Source organism: Heloderma suspectum, chromosome 6 (genome assembly GCF_057233095.1).
Source record: "Heloderma suspectum isolate Gila_16-S chromosome 6, 16-S_ref, whole genome shotgun sequence".
In the NCBI taxonomy this organism is placed as follows: Eukaryota; Metazoa; Chordata; class Lepidosauria; order Squamata; family Helodermatidae; genus Heloderma; species Heloderma suspectum.
The window spans coordinates 44072083-44098703 of NC_139463.1; the positions used below are offsets into that span (position 1 = coordinate 44072083).

A 26621-nucleotide genomic window follows, 5' to 3' on the forward strand; every position below is an offset into this window, starting at 1 on the left:
CCTGTTCTCTGGTGCAGGTGGGTCTGTATTCTGTAACCATCTACTAGCTGAGACGGGGCTGGTGAAAAAAGAGCTGAGATTATCTAAAGCAGGGGATAGAAATGGACATTATGTTTCTTTATTTGCAGAAACAAACTAGCAAAACTACAACAAAAGAGAATTATGCAGGAGTAATAACGGTTGTTGTTGTTGTTGTTGTTGGAAACAGACATTATGTGTGATGCGCTGGAAGGGCCAGAATGTGGCAGGTTCTGGGGATCCTTCTTCCCCAATTGGAGGCCAGGTTTCCGGTCCAGATTCTGGTTGTGGTAGACCCCAATTAATTTAAAAGGGCCTTTTTTAATTAGGCCTTGGTTGAGCGATATTGGCACAGTCTGGCTCTGATGTTCGCTAAACCAATTCCATTCGCATTGTGCATTTATTAGCTCCACTTGCATCTCTGCTGCTGCCTTCCATCTTCCTAATCCCGTTTGCCACATACCACCGACATCTCTGTGGCAGTTAGTTGCGATGCCACTAACCAGGGGGTTAAGATTGTTTTATTTAGATTCAACCTAGTTACAGCAGTGGCTGTGAATCCCTGGAGAATACAGTTTCTTTCTACTCCTAGCTCTCCTCACAACTAAATATCCAGAAAGAAACAGAAAGGGGTTCTGTTCCCCTTGTATGACATGTCTAATTCTCCTTTTATGGCAAGCAGCCCCATTTAGATAGGCAGCAGCTAAACCTGGCTGCAGCCATCTATAATCCCTCCTTGTTCAGGGTCCTGCATGCAGTTAGGCCACTATCTAACTCAAATGACACCAACAAGTCCGGGGGTGGGGTGTCTCCACATTCAATTTGCTGAGAGCTGGCTCCATTTTGAGGTCGTTAAGGGCACATGACATTGTGGCCATCCCGCAGCCACCCTGGAGCTTTTCGGGTGGGAAACTGGATTTCCTGAGACTACTTTAAGTCTGATTCTTTCCCTTAAGTTGGGTTCTCCATGCTATTGTTGCTGTGTGCCCCAACCCCTGCATTTACCTCGGGTATGCTAGCCCTGCCCAGTGGTGTGCCTTTCACTGTGACCCCAGTCAAGGGGTGTTTCCTGTCCCTGTGTTTCCCGTCCCTGTGTTTCCCAGCACAAACCAATTAGTGTCTATTTAGGAGTAACTCCCATTGTGGTCAGTGAGGCTTATCCCCTGAGTGCACACTTCAGAATTTACAGAGATCCCCCTCAATCGAAATAGCACATTTTAAAGCACTAAGTCCCTAAAGGCTGTAAAGCGCTATCTTGAAGCTGTGATTCTTCATTGTTTGGTTTATTGCCATTCAGGAGTAAGTAATTCGCATCTTCAACCCTGTGCTGCATTGGGTTAGAAAGGGGGCTGGTTTCCCATCTCTGTGTTTCCCAGCACAAACATATGTGTGTCTACTCAGAAGTAACTCCCATTGTGGTCAATGTGGTTTTTCCTGAAATGCATACTCCAGAAGTTACCGAGATTCATCCACTTGTTCGTGGAGCCCTGTGCAGACCAAAGCTGGCTCCTTGGAAAACCTGAGTAAGCCACTGGAGCAGGTCACAGTCTTTGCACAATCCAAGCAGGAGAAGTGGACTGGCAGGATTTCAGGTTCAGGCTGGAAGCAAGGCAAGGTCAGGTCCAGGACAGAGTCAAGGCAGGAATGGATCCAGGAACATCAGGTGAAAGAATCAGGAGGCAAACTAGCAGACAGGATGTTGGAAGAGGAATTTAGGGCAAGTAGCTGGCTCAGAGCAAAACTTGCCGAGGGACAAGGAGAGGCAGAATTTGGCAAGCTGATGGGTCAGTGGGTGCAAGGAAAGAGCTTGTGGCAAGGCGGCCAAGTCACTCTGAGAACAACCCTTTGTAGGGGCTGCTGGGGTTATTTATTTGTTCCTTTGTTAAGTTCATGCTCAAGGCAAACAAAGTAATACAAAAACAAAACATAAGAACAGGGAGCATAAAATGAGCAATAAAACCAATGTTAAAAACATCAAACTGAACACATTGTGACATTTGCAATAGTTTATGAGGCCAAAGGCCTGTCTAAATAAAAATTTCCAAAAGGTCATCAGAGATGGGCCTTTCTTGGCACAGAATTCCAGAGCCTGAGAGCAGCCACCAAAAAGGCCCTGACCTCTTTTTGGTCCTGCCAAACTTGCTTCACATGTTAGTAGGATTGAAAAAAGGGCCTCTCCTTCTTTCTTAAAACTGGGCAGGCTACTAAGGGGGATATAGTCTTCCCCTAGGGTACTTCTAGATGGCTGGCTCCTAGCCCTGTCAGCCAGAGGGCATTGTGCAGCGATTCTGTCTTTTCCTCAACGGATTATGGATAGTAAGAAAAAAGATGGACAAAGCAGTGGGAAAACAGAGAAGAATTACAAGTGGGAGACAAGGACGACATCTGGATCCCTTGTAAAATTCTGTGAATTAGGCAGGGTGATGGTGCAGTAAAAGCTTGGTCTGGAAGCACTCCTGATCAAGTCACATAGGGCTTTGTAAGTCATAGCTAGCACTTTGAATTGTGCCTGGAAATGGACTGGTAGTCAATGGAGCCATTGTAACATGAGAGTTACCATGCCCCTTGTAAGTAGTCTGGCTGCAACATTCTGAATCAGCTGGCGTTTTCAGTCTTCAAAGGCAGCCTCATGTAGAGAATAGTCCAAACAAGATGGAATGAAGCATGTATCACCTTGGTCAGATCTGACATCTCTGCTTTGGCCAATGAGGTCAGGGCATCAAAAGTGGGAATCTTAAGAAATCTTGCATTCCCTACAATATATCAACAGAAGAGGGTGCAGTAATATATATCTGACCTTGTATTTCTTGGTTTCAAGCAGAAGCCTTCACTGGGCCCTAAACCTGGGGGCTATCAGGGTGGAGATCAGTCCATGCACCGCCACTTATCTCTAGCCCAAAGAGGAAACTACAGGGAGACCAGGAAGGGACTCTCTGAATAATTGGCCAGAACAAGCCAGGTGGTATTTCTTGACTCCTACAGATGTGTCTGAGTGTGGGGATCCACTGGGCTCACCACCTCCTCCTGGGCTCTCACTGCACCCAAACTGGGAAAATTGGTGGCCACAGATGACAATGGCCCTATCTGATAAGGCAGGTGGCCACTGTGCTTCTGCACTCTGTTTGGACCACCTTGATTAGCTGCAGCTGGGTGTGGGTGGAGAGGGCTGTGGCTAGCCAGCACAGAAGAAAGGAATAAAAGGCAGGAAGGCAGAGGGGCTGGGGAAGAGATGGAAGGAAGGAGGAAGAAAAGCAAGCCAGAGAGACAAGAGGAGGGAGGAGAGACAAAAACAGGGAGATGGGTAAAGACAGAGAGGAAGGCTAGGAGAGATACCACAAGGGAAGAAGAGTGTGGCTTGCCTGGTCACAAGCTACACACCATAACCTTATGATTGGTCCCTGAGAGAGAGGGAAGGAGACATGTGGGCTTCTTGGTGGTCAAGTGCCAGTGACATCCCCCCCGCCCCCATGGTACTCTTCAAGGATCAGGCTGTTCACCCAGGGGAGCCAGGGCCTTTTTGGGAAGACCCTGGGCCCAGACCCGCAATCCTGAACAACCAAATGTGGAGGTGTCGGCAGGTGTGAAGGTTTGAGGGCTACAGAAGCAAAGGGGGAAATGGTCAATCTTAGAGGCCTGGAGTTTTCTGTTGGGAGGGGGTAACCCTGAGAGGAGAAGGTTCATTTCTCCACTTAAGTTTCATTTCTTCAGGTCTGAAGCAGTACTTTTGGTTTTGAGGGAGCAGGGTATATAAAGAGAGGGAGAGAGGCAATAAGACTCAGAAAGACCAGGCTGCAGACAGAGCAAGAACAAGACAGAGACAACCAGAGCCTGAAGTGAGGACAGAGTCAGAAAACCAGAGCAGGAAGGAATAGCCTAGAGGAGTCTGAGTACAGCTAGGGTAAAGGAACTTGAGTTTTGCAACTTTTACTTTCTTTTAATGCCTTTTGTATCACTCAGCTCTATAGTGTAAATACCTTTAGTTGAAATTTGTTTGCTTTAAATCTGCCAGTAAACTGTTATGGTTAAACTGTGTGTCTAGAGTGTCAGTCACCCCACATCTACAGCCTAAACCCCACATTACTGAAAAGGGGAAGGTAAAAGGAGGAAGGTGGGACTCTTAAGGAGGCGGTCCAGGTCATAAGTGGAACTTTGACAGCAGGCGGGAAGAGATGCTCTTCAAGATGAGAAGAACCAAAGGGAACTACAGGGGAAGAAGCTGGTTGCTTATGGAGGAATTCTTGAAGGAGGACCCTAATGCTTATTACAGTGTCCCATTCTTTCCTTCTGGATATTTAGTTACAAGGAGAGCTAGGAGAAGAAAGAAACGCTCTTCTCCAGGGATTCACAGCCGGTGTTGTAACTAGGCTGAATCTAAATAAAACTGTTTAAAGCGCTCTGGGGGTTGTTCACTTTATGGAACCCATGGAGCAAGGTGGATTTTATGTGCCCCTCCCTAACACCCCCCCCCCCAGCTGGCTCAGGTATGATGATCATCATTTTCCTCTGGGAGACCATCTGAAAATACACTGGGAGCCAGTGCTGAACCCCAGGTTGCAGCTTACACAACACATCATTAAGAACAACATGGCAGCAGCCATCTTTATTGCCACTGCACTATTTTTCATTCATATTCATAGAGCACTTTTAATTTTAAAAAGGCTTTTCCATCTCTATTGTGTAAGGGACTATTATTTCCACTTCATAGAGGGAAACTAATAGCGAGAGGTAAAGGCACACAGTGAATTCACAGCGGAGGTGGTTCTCAAACCCAGACCTCCCAGGTCTGTTCTCTGTGCACCAGACCACACTGATTCTCAAGTGTTTTGTCAAGTTGTAGTCAGAAGCAGAGTTAGTCTAGGAGCCTGGGTCTTTGCTTGCCTGCCAGATTAACCCACGTTTCTTATCCAGCTGATGCGTCCCTGAGTGCAGCTCCTGGTGCCGTGTGGCTCATTGTCCTGGACACAGCAGGCCCACTGCAGCTGTTTGCTAGAAGGGTCAAAGAAAAGCTCTGGAAGGCCCCTCTGTGGCATTCCAAGTGGGTTGGGTTTGGGGAAGAGCCCCAGCCTCTTTCCCACCCCACCTTTCCTTTCCAACCCTGCTAGAGTCAGCCTTTGGGGAAGTTCTGGCACATCCTCCTGACAATGTTTGGATTTCTCCTTTCCTTCCTAGTTCCTGACATTGTGTGTGGCATCCCATCCGCACTGCTACCCTGACCGCCAGCGCTCGGCCCTCGTTGCTCTACTGTGCCGGCTCAGCCTGGACAGGAACCTGCGGAAGCAGCCGCAGGTGGAGCTCCAGCAGCTGCTCCTGGCCCTCCTCGAAGGCATCCAAGACTGGCAGGAAAAGGTAGTCCCTGACCTAGGCAGTGCACTTGTAGCAGAGGTGCTCCCCCTTTCCCCCTGACCCTGCTCCTGTACCATCAACACAGAAATTTAGCAGGCAAGCTTTTCTCGCCATCCCATTTCCATGCCTGGAAAAACATCACCTGCTACATTTCTGCCTGTTGGGCTCTTGTTCAAGACACAGGAAGAGAAACAGTAAAAGAACAGTTGTCAGTCTTACCTATAGATGCAATACAGGGAGATGCTGAAATATGCTTAATTCAAGTTACTTGTCATTTTGTCCACACAGGTGTGTGAAGCAAGATGGATGCCCCCCTCCCCCCCTCACAAGCACTTCCAATTGTTCTTTTCACTGAGTGAAGATTAAAACCCACTTTCGAGCATGTCAGCACGTGGCTCTCTTCCCATGCTCTCTATTTGCTGCTTTAATGCCAAGCAACTATTGGGTTGCTGTTTGTTTACTGGCAGGACCCCTGTGCTTTTGACAGCTTCACTGCAGAAAGAAGTGTGATGGAGGAAACTTAACCTGTTGAAGTTCTGCCTTCACAAGGCAGTTAGAGGGACAGGAGCCCAGCCAGAAGAACTAAGTGGGTACCTTCAACTGGAGGTTTTGGAGCAGTCCCCTGAAAATGAGTGTACAGAGTGGCACAGAGGAATCCATTGCTGACACTCGGCTCTCACAACCGCTGCTCCCCATCTTGACAGTACTGGGCTCTTCTTCTGTAGTGGGATCCACTTGAAATCAATTCTGGGCACGTGCCACTTGCAGTGCTTGAAAGTGCTGAATGAACCCACTTGATCCACCAGAGCAGGTGTGCCTTTACAGGGATCAGGGGAGCGGGGGGATCCACAATGACTTTCTCTTCCCTGACTTCTGCCGCTGGATCCATCCTCAATATCTATACTCTCCTTCCATTCTTCCGATTATTTATTTGTTTGTTTGTTTGTTTGTTTATTAAATTTATTAATTGCCTATCTGGCTGGTCACCTAGCCACTCTGGGTGGTGTACAACAATAAAAACAGTTTATACAATAAAATTCAACATTAAAAACATCACATTTATAAAATTACCCTAGCCCACCCCAAATACCTGCCTGAACAACCATGTTTTTAATGCATGGCGGAAGCTCATTAAAGAGGGGGCATGGTGGAGTTCCCTAGGGAAGGGGTTCCACAGAGTGGGGGCCACCACAGAGAAGGCCCTCTCCCTCGTCCTCACCAGCCTAGGTGTCCTGGCTGATGGGACAGAGAGAAGGCCATCCGAGGCTGATCTTGTTGAGCAGCCTATCTGGTGTTGCTGGAGGCGCTCCTTAAGATAGGCTGGGCCAGAACCGTATAGGGTTTTAAAGGTCAAAACCAACACCTTGAATTTGGCCCAGAAAACAACTGGTAGCCAGTGCAGCTCCTTCAGCACTGGAGTGATGTGATCTCGCCGGCAGCTGCCTTTAATCAGGCGAGCCACCGCGTTCTGTACCAGCTGCAGCTTCCGAACCATCTTCAAGGGTAATCCCACATAGAGCGCATTACAGTAGTCTAAACGAGAGGAGACCAGGGCATGTACTGCCGATGGGAGCAGATGGTCGGGAAGTTAGGGGCGCAGCCGCCGTATCAGATGAAGTTGGTACAGCGCTGCCTGGCTCACAGCTGACACCTGAGCCTCCATGGACAGCTGGGAGTCTAAGATGACCCCCAAGCTGCGGACCTGGTCTTTCAAGGGTAACCGTACCCCATTCAACACCAAGTCAACATCCCCCAGCCTCCTCTTGTCTCCCACCAAAAGGACCTCGGTCTTGAAGCTGAAGGTTCAGCTTCAGCTTATTCCTCCCCATCCAGCCACTCACCGTCTCCAGACATTTGGACAGGGATTCTACGGCCAACCTTGGTGAAGATTTGAATGAGAGGTAGAGCTGTGTGTCATCCACATACTGATGACACTGCACCCCAAACCTCCTGATGATAGCCCCCAGCGGCGTCACATAGATGTTAGATAGCATCGGGGAGAGGATGGAACCCTGGGGCACCCCACAAGTGAGCGGCCATGGGTCCGAAACATCCTCTCCCAGTGCTACTCTCTGATACCTGCCGGAGAGGAAGGACCGGAACCACTGTAATACAGTGTCTCCAATGCCCAACCCCTCCAGGCGGTCCAGGAGGATACCGTGGTCAATGGTATCAAAAGCCGCTGAGAGGTCGAGGAGAACAAGGAAAGAGCATTCACCCCTATCCAGAGCCCTCCTCATATCATCCACCAAGGCGACCAAGGCTGTTTCTCTCCCATGCCCAAGCCTGAAGCCTGACTGAAATGGATCTAGATAATCGGCTTCTTCCAAGTGTGCCTTCAATTGCATTGCCACCACCCGCTCAATCACCTTGCCCAAAATAGGCAGATTCGAGACTGGGCGAAAGTTGTTCAGAACTTGGGGATCCAAGGAGGGCTTTTTTAAAAGCAGTCTTATCACTGCCTCCTTGAGGGCTGATGGCATCACTCCCTCCTCAAGGGAGGCATTCACCACCGCCTTGATCCCCTCACCCAGCCTCTCTCTGCAGCTCATAATGAGCCAAGATGGGCAAGGATCAAGTAAGCAGGTGGTCGGCCTTACAGATGAAAGCACCTTGTCCACTTCCTCAGAAGGAAGAAGCTGGAACCGATCCCACAAAACCGGTGTGCCACAGACCGCCTCCTACTTACTAACTGTATCCTCAGCGCACAGAATAACACTCCTAATCTGATCAATTTTATCCACAAAGTGCCTTGCCAAGGCCTCATAGGAGGCTTTAGAACGCTCCAGCGATTCCGGAGCAACTGGACCGACCAGGCTCCGGACCACTTGGAACAGCCTCCTTGGACACCACTCTGCAGACGCGATAGACGCAGCATAATATTCCTTTTTTGCTGCCTTCACCGCCACGTGATAGGCTGAAGATACAACTCTAGCGCGTGTCTGATCGCCTTTGGAGCGAGACTTCCACCACTGGTGCTCTAGCCGTCTCACCTCCTGTTTCAGAGCTCGTAAATGCAGATTGAACCATGGGTGGTTCTGACCTTAACCCCCTCCCTGCCCCAGTTTTTTCTTGTTTTTACAAATGTGGGTCCTGGAAGCTGAATAGGTGATGTAAACTAAGGAAATATACGTAGATTTGCTCGAGTTGCATGGTTTAAATCTTGATTTCAGAATTTGGGTGATGAATGTTGATGTTGGGGGTTTACACCCTGCCCTGGTTATGGAATAACAATAAAAACAACAATAAAAATAGTACCTCTCAATGTATATACTGTAGAATAAGGTTCAACAGGCAGGCTTAGAATCTTCCTGCACTCCATTTGCACTTCCATGTCATCTTCAGAAACCTCCTGCAGCAGGAGGGTGCCATCTGTACCAAGCTCTCTTCCTTCCCCTCCATTATGCTCTTGTGTGGGGATATTGTGGCTGACCTGCTTTGTAGCCCCCTCACCATCCCGGTCCATGACTCTGCATTGGAGCCTTGGTGTCACATGCTTGCATCCTGCCTCTCTGTGCAACTCAGCCAATAGTATCTTCCATTTAGTATCTGATTAATTAATTGCAAGGCTTAATGAACCTTTGGCTCAGGCTTTGATTCTGCAATTCCCTGCAGAGCCTGGCAGAGCTGCTGGCATTGCATGCTTCTGGCTGGAGCTGGCACATCTGCCTTGGCTGGGGTCACTGCAACCTGCTGGGTGAAGGCAGGCACTGTGTTTAGACTGTTCCAGAGCAGCTCCCCATCCCCTCTCCAATCTGGCCTTGAAAGCAGTCCAAAGAGGGAAAGAGTTTCTAGGATTTAAATTCATCAGTTGGTTAGAGGATATTGCAGTGCAACTCTTCGTATTGGCCCACAGATGGAAACTCACTGTTTGGTTTGATATCGGTCGTGCATTAATGCACAAAGGACATGAGAGCTCCAGTGCGCGCAACAAGTTAGTTGTATGTTGCCTGTTGCAGTTTGTTGCAGGCTGATGCAATTGCTGCCAAGATCATAGTGCCAACATTTACTTTTGTCAATTTCTAGATTTAAATATGTTGTCCTTTCTTATCCCAATCACTCAGGAAGGTTACAACATTTTAAAACCAACGCTTTCTTTTTTTACTGTGCGAATAGCACTGACAAAATGCTGTAATAAAAACCCCTGAGTCAGGAGACCACAAATTTTGACTGTCCTTGGTAGACAGCCAAGCTTTGTGCTCACCAGAACCTGCTCCTCCACTCCTCCAGTGTAGGAGGGAAGGGGTCTTGTCTCAGTCATCTTAGGGGACTTTGAAGGTGCTTGGATCACCTGTGAAGCACAGCACGTGATCAAGGATGCCCCAGCACCGTTTCCAGTTCCAAGCTCAGGAAGAGGAGTGAAGCTCATTCATGTCATGCTGCACAGCCAAGATGCTTGGAGTGTCTCCAAAGAGCCGCCCAGCATGGACAAGCCTTAGCCCACCCTGCAAGCTTGGTGCTGGAGTGCTAGGCAGCAGGCTCCCTTCAACTGTGCTGTGCTTTGGAAGTTCTCCAGGCATCTCGGGAGCACAGCACAACCATGCGGACAATCCCCCCAACTCCCTCCCCAGCGTGTGAAGCTCAGTGGGAGGGCTGAGGATTGCCCATACAGGCCAAGCATCCTGAGCAAAGGGATGGACTCCAGCTACTTGGGAGGAGGTCAAAGAAGTCAATCGAAGGGCATCTCTGCACATAGGGCTGGATGGATCTGTGCATGTTTGTTTCATTCATTTCTCAGTTTCCCAACCTTAAGTTTGTTTGGTGCTGTTTGCACATCCATTTGTGATTTTTTTTTTAAGTCTGCACAAAAATTTGTCTGTATTCTTGTGTGTGTTTCTCCAAATGTACACATTTTTGTACTCAATTTCCCCTAATATATGTGAGAGGGTTTTTTTGCCAGAAATCTTCCCTAATAATGCATAATTGTGGCTAATAATAAAAAGTAAACTTTTAAAATAAAAAATTGGTTAAAACAATCATAAAACAAATACATTAAAAACACAATTAAAACACAACACTAAGAGAATAAAAACAATACTCTTCAGACAACGATAATTCCCTGGGAATAGGGAATGGCTGCCATTCTGTCATTATTCTGTAGTTCTCCTCTTTGGGCATAACCACAGTACAGACTCCACCTAATTACCAGACAGATATGGAAAAGAAAAAGGGAGAAAGTGAAGATTTGAGAACAGGTGTGGGAGCTATATAGGATAGTTAACACGTCACACATAACCAGTGCTGGCTCGGAGTTTTGGAGGGCCCTTGGGCAAGACCCCCTCCCTTAGTAAGTCTGCCTTCTCACTGCCATTCTCCCCAACTGCTGTTGCTCCTCATCTCTCTCATCCTTGCCACCGCTTGATTGCTGGACAGTCAGAGAGCCAGTGAGCAAGTAGGCCATGGCATCTACTGCTCTTTCTTTTCACCACCACCATTGTCTGGGCCAGATCAAGAGACAGATGAACAAGTAGGTTGCAATGGTGAAGAAGAGGAGCAGGTCCAAGTTGCTTTTATCAGTGGGCCCTTGCTGGGATGTGAACTCTAGCAAATGCCCAACCATGCCTACCTTTGACACTGGCCCTGCACATAACCTACTGTAGAGGTGCTATGTACCAACAAACCTTTTCTCTCCCTGTCACATCAGACCCACAACAGCAGAATTTGTAGATGATGGAGCCTTAGACTGGGCTTCTATGCAGACTTATATGGGAGTAATCCCACTGAACTTAACAAGACTTGAAAATAAATGCCTATAGGATTAGACTATTAGGTTCTCCTGATCCATTCTGGGGGACATACGTTCCATTCCGCCATTCTCCTCTAAAGTTACCAAGGGGTGCTTTCACACTAGGTATTTACTGTGGAACAACCATGTTGTATTCACTCCCTTTTTTATGGGACATCTATATGATGTCATCATCAAATCCTTGCCCTGCTGTGGTTTCCCCATGCTTTCCCAGACTGCCAAAAATCAGGTTTTGTGGGGGAGTTTAAATAACAGGACAGCAGCACCATCTTCCGAGATGTAGATCTCTTTTGTGTTATTCTTCCTTCTTTTGAAAAGTTTTTTTTTAAATCTACCAGGCAGAGGACAACCCAAATTCTGTCTACCATTCAGTGACACATTGAGCAAGTAAACCTGTCACTGTGCATCTGTACCTGGGCACACCTTCACTATTACCTTTCCAGTTGGTGTTATTTTAGCCACATATTATTGTTAAGAGCATAATCCTATCGATTGTGCCCTTGATGACTGGAAGCCCCCAAACTCGAGGGCTTCCAGCCATCTGATGCAGGACAGGAGGAGAGGATGAGGTGATCTTCGCTTCCCTGTCTTCCCGCCCTGCATATTGAGCTAGATGGGCTTTTTAGGACATCTAGCAATAGTGCTTCAGAGGGGGAGGGGAGGAGGCTGACAGAGGCTCAAGATAGCTCATATGCTGGCCTCTCTGGTCCCCTTCCCTCCCTGCCCACCAGAACGGTTCCTTTTCTCCTTTCCAACCTTGGACAGCAGACGAGGTAATTCTTTCTACATCGGTTCCAAGGGGAGGGGGTCAGATCTCTAACTCCCCCTTCTGAGGTCAGAGATTCAGAGGGGGGAATCCCCGGTATCCTACGGCCCCCAAACAATGTCTAGGGGCCATAGGATTGCTTCCTAACCAATTTTTAAATATATATGTTTTTGCCTACATGTTTTTAGAAATTGCACAGTGACATTAAAATGAAAAAAGGGTTTTAGCACAAATTAAGAAATTATTATTATTTTAAGGAAATCACAGCATGTTGCCTTTCTGTTTTTTCTGGTCTGTGCCATTTATCACTATGTTCATTTTTAGTGCTGACATTTAAAAATGCCTTAGTGCAAAATTATGTAAAAGTTGATCAGAAAAATGGGGGCAGAGAGAGAGAGAGAATGGCGTGCTCAAGTGAATTGTCACTTCCATGCCCACACAGCTATGACACGCCCACATAGTGGGATATGCACACCCATAAAACACAATGCTTGTGGTGCTATGGAAAGTCAACTGCAATTCTTCATGTAGTTTACCGTAGAAGAGTAATGACTAGATAGCGCTATGAGCGCCCATCTAGAACTTATTTCCACAAGTAGCCTTTAATTGGATATCTCACACCATCACAAGTTCACAACAGAGAGTCTTTCCTTTGACAGCTGCTGGAATTGTGCAGGTCCCTTTGCCATGTCTCTCATCATCATCACAACTTGGTAGCGGTCATGCGATCCTTTCCTGACACCACAGCCAGAGGACGGTGAGTTTACCCTCACGGAGTGAGAACATTTTGGATTATTGGGGGAGAGGATGAAATACCCGAGAGGTCCTGGAACCAGTTGTGGCTGGATTTCTTTGTGTTTTTGACATGGGAGGTGCTGATTATGCAAGTGAATGCTATCTTTAATCATTTCAAGGTGATGCTATCAATGTGATAGTAAATGAGAAGCGTTACGTTGCAGTGCTAGATACTATTATCTGAGTACTATTACCTTACTCCTATCTGAATAGAATGTCAGCCCTTTCAAGGCCTTCTCTGTCTAAGCAGAATGTCAGCATATTAAGAAATGTGTGTTCCGTTAAAAAAAAGAAAAAAAAAGTGTAGGTTGAGTGGCCTCTGTTTCAGACCACATTGTTCAGAATAAGAACTAGATGCAACTTACAATTGTTGTGATGGGCTACAAAAAAGACTAACAAAAGCAACCACTGCATTTTCTATTCTTCATGTTCTATATTGTACTGTACTCAGGGAACTGGTGGTGGTGGTGGCTGTGGTACTGATGCTGTCACCAGTGACACTGAGTGGGCCGGTTTGCATGATTGCCAGCCCCCACCGTGTCTTAAATAAGCCACGGTGGGTGCTGGCACTCATGCGAACTGGGTCATTGGCATAACTGACCAAGTGTGCTTCCAGACGAGGCTTTCATTAAGCCATTGCCCAGCCTCATCCATGGAATTTTCCACTGGGGGGCATCTTCCATTTGTATCCTTCCCATGTTTTCTCACTGCTTTTTCCATCTTTTTTTCTTACTGCAAAAAATCTGTTAAGGAGGGAAAGATGGATTAGCTACACAACATGTTTTGATCAGTAGGGCGAGAAGCCATCTGTTTGCAAGCACCCCTAATGTCTCAGTGGGTGGAACAGGCAGAGGTTTCTCTGGCTGAAGAAAGATGGAATAGGGGCCTAGGAAAACAGGAGGCCAAAGGAAGTGGAATGGAGTGAAGCTAGGAGTAGGAAAGGAAGGTTGGAAGGTGGAACGGCCTGGGGAAATGGGAGGAAGGTCAGAAGAAGGAATCTGAGCAGCGAAGTAAGAGAGAATGGGAAGATTACCAGGAAAGTGAAGTGCACGTATTGTTTTGGCATAGGCATCCAAATTTCTGGTGGCAGCAGCGCTCTGGTTTTAAAAGTGTTCTGAGCATGGGATTTGGAGGATTCAGCCTAAGGTCTGTCGACTACTCATGGGCTGCTATTACAACCTTGTGCTTGTTGCCCTTCTCCACCCTTTCTATTTTGTACCTTCTCAGGCTGTGGAACCCCCTCTCAAAGGAGGCTATGTTCGCTCCCTCTTTGTTGTCCTTCTGCCAGCAGGCAAATAAGTTTTTATTCAAGCAGGCCTTTGGCGTGAAGCGGGTCAGTTGAGTTGGGTGCTGCCTCAGGTGCAGTGGAGGATGCTGTCATCAGTGTTGAAGATAGATTTATATGCCATTTCTAGTCAGCTTTTCTACATGAAATGGGAGGGGCACCGCATCTCAGGCAGCAAAATGTCCTGGGCTGGCCCTGCTATTACACCAGAGCCACTGCCACAGAAGTATGAAATGGAGCAGAGATGGATGAGACTGGACAGAAAGAGAGAGAGAGAGAAAGAGAGATACAGGTATGAGAAACACATGCTGGATGGACAGAGATTCTCCCATGGGCTCTTGATAGCAAAGGGGGGTTAGTTGTGTACCTAGGAATTTCTTAACCAAAACACTGGCTGGCTGGCCCCTAGTCCTGCAGATCTGTTAAGACTGGGTTGAAGTGAAAAGGGGACAGAGTTTTCCAGGAGCTGTGTCGGTTTTTGAAAGTGATGTTGTTGTTGCTTGGAGGCTCTAAACAGGCAATCTGTAGCTTTAGGGAGGACTGGAGCTATAGCTGCAGCTTTTGGGTGGCTAAAGGTGCAATCCTATGCATGTTTATACAGAAAGAAGGCCTACAATTTCCAGCATTCCACAGCCAGCCATGCTGGCTAGAAAATGCTAGGAATTGTAGGACTGCACCCTAAGTTAGCTTTGGATGTGGTGTGTTCTGGGCATCCCTTGGATATTTAGGTGCAGCTCATCATCTCTCCTCTTTCTTACATGCCCTCTTTGTGTGGGAGGCGCTGGCATATGCTGCAGCCATGATGAGGGGAACAGTTGCTGTAGTGGAAGGAGGGGAGTGTGCCAGACAGGAAGCCCTATATCTCATCTGTAGTCATGCAGGGACCCTACCTCCTTTCTGAAACATGCAGCTCTGGAGGGGGCCTGTTTCCTTCTTTGGGAGGAGTGGCGGAAATTTTCCAAGATTCCCTTTTCCTTTGCACATGGCTTGGGAGAGGAAAGTCATTCAGGGCATCTGTTCCTGGGGCCAAAAGTTCAAGTCCCTGTGAAGGGAAGTAGAAGTGGAGGGGTGACAAGGGTGAGATGAACTCCCTTGTCTTCCTCCACGCATGAACTGCTTCCACTTCATCCTGCTCCCTCCCACTGAAGCTGATATGAGAGCTCTCACGGCCCTCTGGAGATCAAGGCCAGGCTCAGAGTAGGGGGAAATCTAGAACTTTTAGAGGTAGCTTGAACAAGGTCTTGGAGGTGCTGGTTAACAAGAGGAGGAAGTGATTTGCAGCTCAATCCTTTGCATGCTTACTTGGAAGTCACATCAGGTTCAGAGGGACTTCCTCCCAGGGAAGTATGCATAGCAGTGGAGGCTGGTGGCTCCAATGTCAGTGGGGCAATGAATACACTCTGGGTTTCTGTCAGAACCAGTCAGAACTCTAAAGGATCTATCCAAGGTGCACACCTTGGATAGGTCCTTTAGAGTTCTGACTGGTTCTGACAGAGCGGCTTCACCGCTCCTCTGACATTGGAGCCACCAGCCTCCACTGCTACACATAGGATTACAACAGTAGTGCCCACCTCTGCCAGACCATTGCTTAATTGCAGTGGTCAGTTCTCCTAAATTAGGGCTGTCAATTGCCCGAAGATTCTTTTAGTGGACTATTATTCCTTCTGTTAAAGAGTTAGCTCCCCTCCGTTTCTCCTCCTTCACCTCAGTCGGATGATTGCCACTTCACCTCACTTACCCCTGGGCCGAAAATCTATTCAAAAATCTATTCAGATGATCTCAGTTTCCCATTTCATTATCGCAACGACGTCCCCTTTTGCCTGAGCCAAAATGGAACTGCAGGTGACACCAGCCTGTCCTACACAAACACTGCTACACAACTGCACTAATTCAAGCAGCCTGATCTTTCTTTCTTTCTTTCTTTCTTTCTTTCTTTCTTTCTTTCTTTCTTTCCTTCCTTCCTTCCTTCCTTCCTTCCTTCCTTCCTTCCTTCCTTCTTTCTTTCTTTCTTTCTTTTAACTATGGGTACTTCTGGACAAAGCTTTTATCATGCCACCACCCTGCCTCATTCATGGAATTTTGCAGAGGGTGTACATGTCATCGTCTTCCACTCGTAACCCTCCTGTGTTTTCCCACCACTCCTTCCTTACCACAGAAAATCTGTTAAGGAGGGCAAGATGGAGTAGCCGCAGAATGCCTTCTGACTGATAGCACCGGGAGCATTCTGCTTAGAATCACCTTAAGGCTCCTGTACCTGCCACCCGGTTGCTCCAAGCCTCGCGCCATGCACAGCACAGCTGTTGTGCCTTGCTCATTCTCTTGTAAGAGGCTGTTGTTAACCACAGCCGTTGCCCCGGGGCATCCTGGGACTTCTGCAGAGCACTGCCGTTCCTGCCGCTGTTCAGGAAAGGGCTTCTGAGGAGTTTCCAAGTGCATGAACCTCCTCATTCTGAGATGGAGATGATATGGAGCACTACATTTCTGCAACAACCCTGATGATAATCATTCCCATTTTAGCTATTGGTCTGTGGGCTAGGAGAAGCAGCCAAACTGACAAGAAGCTGGGGATCTGCTGTATTCAGGCACAGTGGATTAACTGCACTATCCCCTTAAGTAAAACTCAACCTCGACTCCCACTTCCCTTATTATTTTATTTTATTTTATACATTTATAGCCCACCATTTTTCCTCTCGTAAGGAACCCAAGGCAGCTTACATGGTCCTTCGCCTCTCCATGTTATCCTCACAACAACCCAGTGAGGTAGGCTGAGAATCTATGGCCCTGTCTATTAATCATCTTGCAGCAAGTGGTTAGTGAATGTGGTTAGTCCATGGTTAATAAACCACCATGGTTGGGACAGACACCTGTTCAGACATCACGCTAAGCCAACATGGTTAGCTCAAAACTCCTAATCATCATGGCTCAGCATGATATCTAAACAGGCTCCTGTCCCAACCATGGTAGTTTGTTAACTATGGACTAACCACATTCACAAACCACTTGCTGTAAGATGGTTAGTGGACTCTACCATGGTTTAGCGTGATGCCTGAACAGCCTCTGTGATTAATTGACAGCTACCATAGAGCTCTGCGGCAAGAGCAGCTGACAAAGGAGTAGCTGCCAAACACCAAAATGGCCAACAGCACCAAGCACCAAAATGGCTGACAGTGCAAAGGTCGCTGGGATGCATAGCTGCCCATCCGGAGGACTATGGGTTCCTGTGGAAGGGAGGGCAGTTAGAGAATGGTTAGTCTACCAACGTTGTGGAACATGGTTACTTGCACGTGTGGCAGTAGCACTCACAGTGGTTAGTAGTAACCACCATGCACCATGGTTAGCCTAACCATCCTTCCCCAATGTGCATCTGAACATTGCCAGTGACTGGCCCAAAGTCACCCAGTGAGCTTCAAGGCAAAGTGGACACTAGAACCTGGATCTCCCAAGTACCAGTCCAGCACTCTAACCACTACACCACACTGGCTCTCTGGCTTTCACCTTGGCCTAGCTTAGGTGAAACTTGCTGCAGGCTGCATTAAAAGCCCTTGCCAGGGAGCTGTATAAAACCCATTGTTAAGCCACTAAAGTTATCACTATCTCTTTGGAGGAGAGCCTGAATTCTGTAGTCAAGGTTTCTCAACAGATAACAAATGACACAGGGTTTACCTACACCTCCTCCTCTTCTCTCACCATCACCACCTCAGAGATATTTTTCTTGCATGGAATTTAAGGCCTAACTAATAAGCAGTGTGTCGTCCTCATATTACACTGAGAAACACAGTGCATTTTTAGGGCTTGTTTGAACATTACTCCCTCCACCTCCCAGTTCACGTTTTGGGTCTTGGGCTTGCATATTTCCTCCCTTCACCCCCTGGTCCTCTCATCATCATCAGAAATGAACACATAAACTGGGATCTTCTGCATTTATGAGGCAAGGTGATTATCAGGCAATTATGGAGTCTTCCTGATTCCCTGAAATATGGAATCCAGTGCTCCAGAAGAGACATCCCGGTTGGGTTGTTCACTGGGTTAGGAGTGGGGGGGGGGGGATAAGCCTGAGGCCTCCTTGCAGTCTTGCTCTGGGCCAGCCCAACCTATTTTGGTCCCTGTGACAAAACATCCCCCTGGTACCCTGCCTCCACCACGACAATGAATTAATATGGGGCACAATACAATGGGAAGTTCTCTTGGGCAAACTTCATCAAAATGGAATTGGGTATAAGAGTGCTCTGGGGCAGCTTCTGTTCATTTTGGCTCTGTTTGCATTTAAAAAACAACTACTGGTGGATTGGGGCTCCTGGAGGATCTGATCTGTTTCTCTTCCCAACCTTAAATGCACTCAAAATCCATGGCCTGGGTTGACCTCCTCACCTTGCCTCATGATGATAGAGCTGCCTATGATCTCACTGTAGGGGTGGGAATAATGTCCAAACACCTCCTAAGGGTGCAATCCTATATATGTTTGGACAAAAAGAAGACCTACATCTCCCAGTAGGGATGGTGCAGGCGCCTGATTCAGTCCGGGAATCCGGCAGACACGCTCCTGCCTGCACTCCTGAGCCCCTGCCCCTGCTCGCCCCCTGCCCACGCTCACCGAATGGCCTGCACTCACCCCTGCAGCCTCATCAAGCCTCGCAGTCGCCATTTTCTGAGAAATAAAATGGTGATCGCAAAAATTCGCATATTTCTGCATGTGCACATATTCACGTATGCATGAAAATAAGCATTTTCAAAAATGCACATTTTTGTGCACACACTAATGTGTGCCTTTGCAAAAATGCACATTTTTCACATAAGAATATGTGCATTCATTAAAATGCGCAGTTTTGCACGGACAAAAACATGCACGTTTTTGCGATTGCCTATTTTTTTTTAATGGTGACTGTGCAGCTCGATGAGGCCACTGGGGTGAGCGCAGGCTGCTCGCCGAGCGGGGGAGGGGCTCGAGCGTGGTCTGGGGACTGGTGAGCGGGGACGGGCTGGGCGGGCATCCGGAAAACCCGGACAGGGGTGAGTTCGCACATCCCTATCTCCCAGCATGCCCAGCCAGCCCTAATGTCCAAACAGCTCCTAAGGCTGCAACCCTACACGGGTTTAGGCAGAAAGAAGTCCTACATCTCCCAGCATTCCCCAGCCAGCCAACTTCCAATGCTGGGGGTTGTAGGATTTCTTTCTGTCTAAACATGCATAGGAATGCGCCCTAAATTTCCTTTCTCTCTTATGAGAAGTTAGGGCCATTCCAGAGGTTAAAGCAGGATAATAACTCCACTTAGCTTAGTATAATCCTGACAGCTTTGAACAGACATAAAGTATTTTATCTCCTTTTTACAGACACAGAGGAGGTGAAGTGACTTTCTTACATAATGAGATAATAGTCTGAAAAGTGACTTGACACCTGCCTTCCGAAGATGTGCACTGATTCCTCAGCGGTACTGTGCTAAGGGGCAGGATTCCTTGTGTCTCTTCCCAGCTTGGTGTGTTTTAACTGAAATGCAGCTGGGAGGCGGGGGTGAATTTAACTGGAGCTGTGGTAACGGTGGGGAGGGATGCTTAACCCTTTCCCCTTGGGTGAATTTCCCCTCCACATCAGCCATTCCCAGTTGTTTTTCTACCTATAGAGAAAAAGCAATGAGGACCTCATATCTTCCCCCTCTTGAGGGTCAGAAAACAGCAGGAAAGAGAGCAAGTTTGATCAGTAAAATAGCCTGCGGTGAAAGCTTTAAGCAGCCATTCTCTGTCCCTGCCTCCTCAACACTGCTGCTGCTCACCAGTCAAATTTGCAGCCCTCTATAGCTACATTTCAGTTATTTAAAAAAACAACAACACACACACATTGGAAGACTATGTCTCATCTTGTTTGGCCCTGATCATGTTTTCACGAACACTTAAATAGGCATGTGTACTGGGAACACACGCCAAAGGCACAAATCCATTTGCTCTGCACACACGGAGCGGGGGGTGGGTGGTGACTGACCTATGCTGATAACAATGCTATAGTTATGATGAGTTATAACAAAGTTCCCACAACAAATGCTCTTAAAATATACTCGCTTCAATATAACCATGAATAGATGCAAGACCAGACCTCTAAACCTTGCTGAGCATGGTACTTCCTCCTCCCTCTCTTGAAGTCTCACTGCTCTCTCCTGAAATCTGAAATGGTGCCCCTGTGTTTCTCACCTCTTTAAGCCCACCTCACCCGCTCCATGGGCATGTACACATGCACGCACACACAGGTTTCAACAGGAATGCACAGTTTCAGAAGCAAAGCTTTTGAGGGTTAATCAGTTGCTGATAAAAACGCCTTCCTTGCTGCACAATGCCAGAAGCTGTGGAGCGTGCGTGTTATTTCCATCTGAAATCTCGCTGCTGTGATTATCATTCCAGTTCTTGCTTCATACACACACTTAAAAAAAAAGAAATTGTATTATGATTATTCCCAAGGTTGCAGAATCTTCCGTGCTCAATCCCCCATTGACAAGGCCTCTCCAGGCGACAGTATTTATAGAAAGGCGGTGGGAGGGAACTGGGGAAGAAAAGAGAAGCGTCCAATTAGCATTTTTTTTAAATGCCAAATGAACGTGATAGCAGACAATTATAGCTCCGTTAAACATTTTTGCTTCTTTCGAAAGCTGGCCTGTAACGTTTTGGAAGCAGAAAGCCCAAATACACGAATGAACAATGGGGCACAATCCCCATGGAAATGAACAGGAAATGCTCACGAGTTCATTTCAAACAGGGCTTGTGCAGGGGGCCTTCCCCTTGGAATTGTGTGACTCAGGAGGTCCAGTCTCACCTGGTCTCCCACTCTGCCCCCCATGACGACCCCCAAGTTCTGTTCCCTGAAGCAGCATCTCCTCTTGCCTCGTCTTGGCACCTCAAAATCAAATGGCTCGCCTTGCCCCGTGGCAGAGCCGCCCCACCCCTCTGCTCCGCGCTCCTCCGAGGTCTAACGTGGCTTTGCTGTTGTTCCCTTCCCTCCTTCTTTCCGCTCTCTGCTGTGGATCCTGTTGGACAGTGGCCCAGCTGGCTGTGTAAGAACTGCTTTCGCCAGAGAGGTTACTTGGAGTTGAGCTTTATTTTTCCCTTTGGTAGCTGGGATCAGCCCACTGGCGTGGGGCCAAGCTGGCTTGCAGAGTTTTGAGGCTGGTTCTTGCGCGGCTCGTTCTGACTCCCTTCTTCCACCAGGTTGCCCATACTCAAAGCCAGGCCACAGCCACCCTCCCTTGAGAACCCACACTGAGGCTTTTGAAGCAGAAGGCCATGTCGTTGTTGTTGTTGTTAAAAGCATTGTTATCCAGCTCAACAGCCAAAACAGGGTCCCTGTGGGCTCCAAAAGTCAATCATTAGACAGCCCCTGCCCTCAGGCTTACAACCTCAAAGACACTAGAGGCAAGGAAAGTGACTGGGAGGGAGGAAGAAGAAAGCATAATGGCCATGGGTGATAGCCTTGCCCAGGTGGACTGGGTATTTAACTCTTCCAGATCAGATTGTATTCAGGTTTGCACTGCATCTTTTCTCCTTCTGGGCCAGCATGTTCTTTTCTAGCCTGCTCCTCTTCTCTTTCTTCTCTTCTCCTTCTGATTTCAGGAGTTCAAGCTTAATCTGCTTCTTCTCCCGTTGGATCAGGGCAAGATGGTGCTTTAGAAGCCCTTCTGATGGCCATTGAGGGAGGGACAGAGGGGCCACCACTGGGAGCTGGGTAATAGCAGCTCACCAAGTTGAGGCTGCTCCTTTTTCTTCCAGCCCCTTTAAACTGCATGAGGCTTCTCTCGTTTGTTTGTTTGTTTATTACATTTATATCCCACCTTTCCCTCAAAGGAGGCCAAGCTGCATACATGATCCTCCTCCTTCTCTCCATTTTACCCTCACAACAACCCCGTGAGGTAGGTTAGGCTGAAAGTCAGGGACTGGCCCAAAGTCACCTGCAGAGTTTCATGGCTGAGTGGAGACTAGAACCCAGATCTCCAAAGTCCCAGCCCATCATTCTAACCATTACACCATACTGGCTCTTTTATCCTGCTTATATGAGCAGGCCAATGTTGTCAATGCAGAGTAGAAAGTGGAAGAGGTTGCTCTGTGGAAGGTTGTAGGCCCCTGTGCAAGAGAGCTTCAGTTTTGTTGTTGCTGCTGTTACTATTTATTGTTTATTGGAAGGTTTTTTTTTTCAGATTGTTTTTTAACAATAAAAGAAAAACCCCTCCCTCCTTCACAGTTATACCATTGATGGCACAAGACATATATCAGTAAACCTCCATTGCCAGTGGTTCCCTCCCTCCACCCCTTCCTTCGTGTTACTGACATACATTACATTCTGTTACCTATTAAACCTCTTTCAGTTATCGCCTCCAGATCTGCTAATTTGCCTGTTGTGGTGGTGGAATATTATTATTATTATTATTATTATTATTATTATTATTAAAGTTAAAGAAAGAAAACAAAAGAATGAGGGGAAAGAAAAAAGGAAATGGAGAATTTAAAAAGAAAAGAAAGGAAGATTAGAAAAAATAAAGCCAAGCATGTTGCTGATCATGCAGAGGAGTGGGCAGTGTGCAGGGGAGGAACTTGCCCTCCATTCCTCCATCCCCCTAGAGTTCTAAAGAATTCTACCAGACATTTTGGGATTTATCTTCCCCCTCTCTTTTTATGTAAACTATTCGTTTATAAGCTGCAAGCTCCAAGAGGCCTTTCACCCATTCCTGCCTCTCTCCAAGGAGAATGCCCGGTTCATATCGTTTCTATGCTCTTTATTCCTCCCTCCCAGGACGTCTTCCAGTCTCCAGAAGAGGACAGGGGAGGGTGGGTTAGGGGTAGCACAAACCCGGCGCCCAGTTCAGCAGGCTATCCAGACGTCCTCAGGCCTCAGATAGTTGGCCAAACTTGTCAGTTGCTTGCTTTGGCCATGAAAGTGGCATTTCTACTGTGAATTAGCAGCCCATGCAGTTTTTTCATTCTCATTACTAATTGACTGAGAGCCATATTAGACAAGGAGTCATTTACAAAATTAGCAATTGCGTGAATGTCTTTTTAAAAGTAAAGAGCTGGTGCAGAGAACGCAAACTGGATCAAGGCCCCAGCAGGGGTGTAGTATCCAGGGTAGGTATGGTTGGGTGCCAGCCAAAGGCCCACACCCCAGCACCGGCCCACTCCTGGGGTGCCTTCTCCCTTACCAACCTGTGCAGTCACTGAGGTCATCAGAGGGCATGCTTCTGGTGGTTCCACATGGACTTATGGGCCAATTGGAGTCCATGTGGAGAAGAGCCTTCAGTGTGGCGGCACCCTTTCTTTGGAACTCCCTGCCCCTGGAGGTCAGACAGGTGCCAACACTGTGTTGCTTCTGGCACCTCCTGAAAACAATTCTTTTCCAGGAAACATTCCAGCCACAGTTTTTATAGGCATTTTGTTTTTAATAATTTTAATATGGTGTTTTAATCTTCTATCTTTTTACTATTGTACTTCTTGTGTTCACCACTCCGGAATCTGTTTGGATGGGGAGCAGTCTACAAATGTTGTAAATAAATAAAGTATGTATGCTAATTTATGTGTATATATGCACATCTGGAAATAATTACTATAATTTAAATAACAATGCAGTCCATTTCATCATGCTGGGGAACACTGACCAGGTGAGCTTGCTGCTGTCTTGATGGGCAACTTCAGGGCTCCTGCTCTGCAGTCCCTCCTTGGCATTCTTTATCATTCAAGTTTCAACTTGGACTGGACAGCCCTTCAGCTAGAGGATGTCTTCAAAGAGAGGGCTGGCCTCTGAAGCCCTTCAGATCAAAGACTGTCCTCTAGGACGCATGGCCACTGTAAAAAAGACTTGGGTTTAAATCCTGTGCAGCCGTGTTTGTTAGGTAGGTTTGAGCAAGTCACTCTTTTTGTGCCTCCATTTAGAATAAATGCAACCACCACCTTGTGATGATGATGGATGAGGTGTGGAGCGATCTGAGACACGTTAGGCTATAAATCTTAAGTTCCATCTGATCCATTAGATATTGGACTGCTCTCTTCAATTTACTTGCTGGGGCTTGGCCAAAGAGTAATGCAGAAGCACATCATAAAGAATCTGTATAGGCCAAACTTCTCAGTGGGAAGCAGGCCTCCGTAAGGTGCCCTTGGTGGTAGCTAGGCCCTCACAGTTGCTTTTCAGGGGAACAAGACCCCCCCCCCCGCCGCTGCCCCTTTCTGGTCTCTTGGGTACCTTGACTGGGCCAGAGTCCAACCCTCCTTGGACTTAGAACACTGACAATAGTTCTGTAATGTTATGCCCATCATGTTCATGGGACAGAGCCAGGAAGCTCCAAAAGTGACTTGCACAGAGTCATGGTGCTTCAGGACCAGGCCCTGGGCATGGGGTTTGGTGGGGTCTTTTGTATGTCCTGGGCCTTATCCTGCAAGAGGCGTGAGATCATGAACAGGCTGTAAAGTGAAATGGGAAAGAGATGTGCAGACAATTATAGGGGAGGCACATTTTATTTTATTTTAAACTTTTTATCCCCACATACCACTTTTCTTCCAAAAAAAAATCCAAAGTAGCTGACAGCACAGTAATAAAAACAATTGAAGTATTAATGACACACACACACACACACAAAACAGCAGCAGCAAATACCAGAGTAAAAGATAATCAAAATACAAAATACGGCCCCAAAAGCAAAATAAAACCACCAGCATCAATCTATAAACAATTACTCAGAAAAAAACTCAACAAAACAGCAGAGGCCACACAGACCCATTTAACCTTTCCCAAAAGCCACATCTATGGCTGGTGACAAAGTGGGGAAGGTTTGGGGAGGGGCAGGGGAAGGATAGGTCAGTGAGAGAGCGTGTGCTTTGCGTGCAGAAGGCCCCAGGTTCAATTCCCAGCATCTCCGGTTAAAAGGTTCAGGTAGCAGAAGATAGGAGAGGCCTCTGCCAGAAAGCTGGCAAGTACATCAGAACATAAAGAAGAGCCCTGCTGGATCAGAGCAATGGTTCATCTAGTCCAGCATTCTGTTCTCACAGTGGCCAACCAGCTGTCTACCAGGAACCCACAAGCAGGCCTCGTGTGCAAGAGCATCTTCCCACCCATGTTCCCCCAGCATCTGGTGTACATAAGCACACTGCTTATGCACAGTAGGTAATGCTAGGTCTGATAGATGAATGTTCAGCTCAGGGTTGAGTCTAGATGGGCTTCCCTGTCAAGGGCATTCTGCAGTGAAAATGTCACAACAGAAAAGGCTTTTCATATTCACCAGAGGCACTTCAGATAGCAGGGAACTTGCAGCAGGATCTCTGATGTTGAGAAGGCAGATTTACCAGTGGAAAAAACTCTCCATCTAAGTCACCCACCTGGTGCACTCCAGATGTTTTGGACAATCTTTGATTATGCTGGCTGAGGCTGGTGGGCACTGAAGTCCAAAACATCTGGAGGGCACCAAGTTGGGGAGGGCTGATCTAAGGCATATTGAAATGGACAGTCCAGCCTCCTTTTGCTTCCCTCTGCTGGGGCTGCTGTGAGATTGGGAGGTGGGTTGGGGGGTGGACCAGGCTACTATCATATTATTGTGCTTTTGAGCAGCTCCCATTCATTTCAGTGAGTCTTCCTGTGCAGGATTGAACCATATGGGTTACAGCAAACTCTCTCTTACATCACCCAATTCATAATTAATTGTTAAGGGCACCCATACCTCAGGCAGTACTGAGGCATGAACTCTGAAATGACACTACTGTGGAGTCAATGAGATATCCCCTTTATTTTCCACATAATTATTTTCTTTAGCAAAGACCATGTCAGACATTTTAGAAACTCTGTCAGTTTTGCAAGCTCCTGGATCTTAACAAGAGTGAGGCCAAAACCAAACGTTACAGGAGTGACATGAGACATGACTGCTGCCAACCGAAGCTTGCCAGGCAATGTGTAGCTGGAAAAAAATATGTGATGTGACATCACTGCATACGCTTTTTCTGTCCCTCCCTGCTTAGTTGGCTGTTGTTTATGGCAGGAGAGAGGCAGGGAACCACTAATGCATTGATGTTACATGCTTGTTTTTCCCCCCAATGACACATTACCAGCAACACGCAGATTGGTGGTGCTGATGCATTTCCCCATTAGATGCTGTTTGGGCTTCAGACTTCCAGTTGGAGCCATTTCTGCTTGTTTTAACCTTGCTCCCTTGGCGAGACTCTCCCCCACACCATGCTATAGAGGCTTGCCTTCACCCCTTTTTGTTGTTGTTAATAAGTGCCAGTTTCTCTGGCCAAAGTTTTCTCCCACAACCTTTCCCCACACTGCACATCTCCCACGCTGTAGGGAACCTTCCCAAACGTCTCCCCAGCTAGGCAGAAAACACAACCGCCCAGTTCTGCCTTACTGCTGGAAAGCATTTCTTTATCCGTGCCCTCAGCTGCCCCTCGCTCCTCGCCAAGCATATGCCCCCCCTTCCAATAATTCCTCTGCCTGGGCCTCACACCCTTATAAATCTCCACAGCAGTGTTCTCAAGCCTGCTATTAAGCACGTGCCTGGCCAATTTCCCTCCCCGCCTGAGCTGCCCCTCACATTAAATTCACCTCATTTTGCTGACAGAGTACTTTCCAACAAAGTCTTTGAAAGCAGCTGTTCAGGGATGAAGCCCAGCGCATCACTGATTCAGCTTGCCGTTGTCATGTGACAGTGATGAGATGATAG

At 47.4% G+C, this 26621-nt stretch overlaps 1 protein-coding gene across 1 annotated transcript in view; it reads left to right on the forward strand.

Annotated features, from left to right (window-relative positions):
- Nucleotides 1–26621, forward strand: part of FAM178B (family with sequence similarity 178 member B) — a 210008-nt gene that overhangs the window by 95462 nt on the left and 87925 nt on the right. Inside the window, exons 11-12 of the mRNA XM_084808207.1 lie at nt 5188–5364; nt 12533–12630. Coding sequence (XP_084664333.1) covers nt 5188–5364; nt 12533–12630 — 275 coding nt within the window. The remainder of the gene's footprint in view (nt 1–5187; nt 5365–12532; nt 12631–26621) is intronic.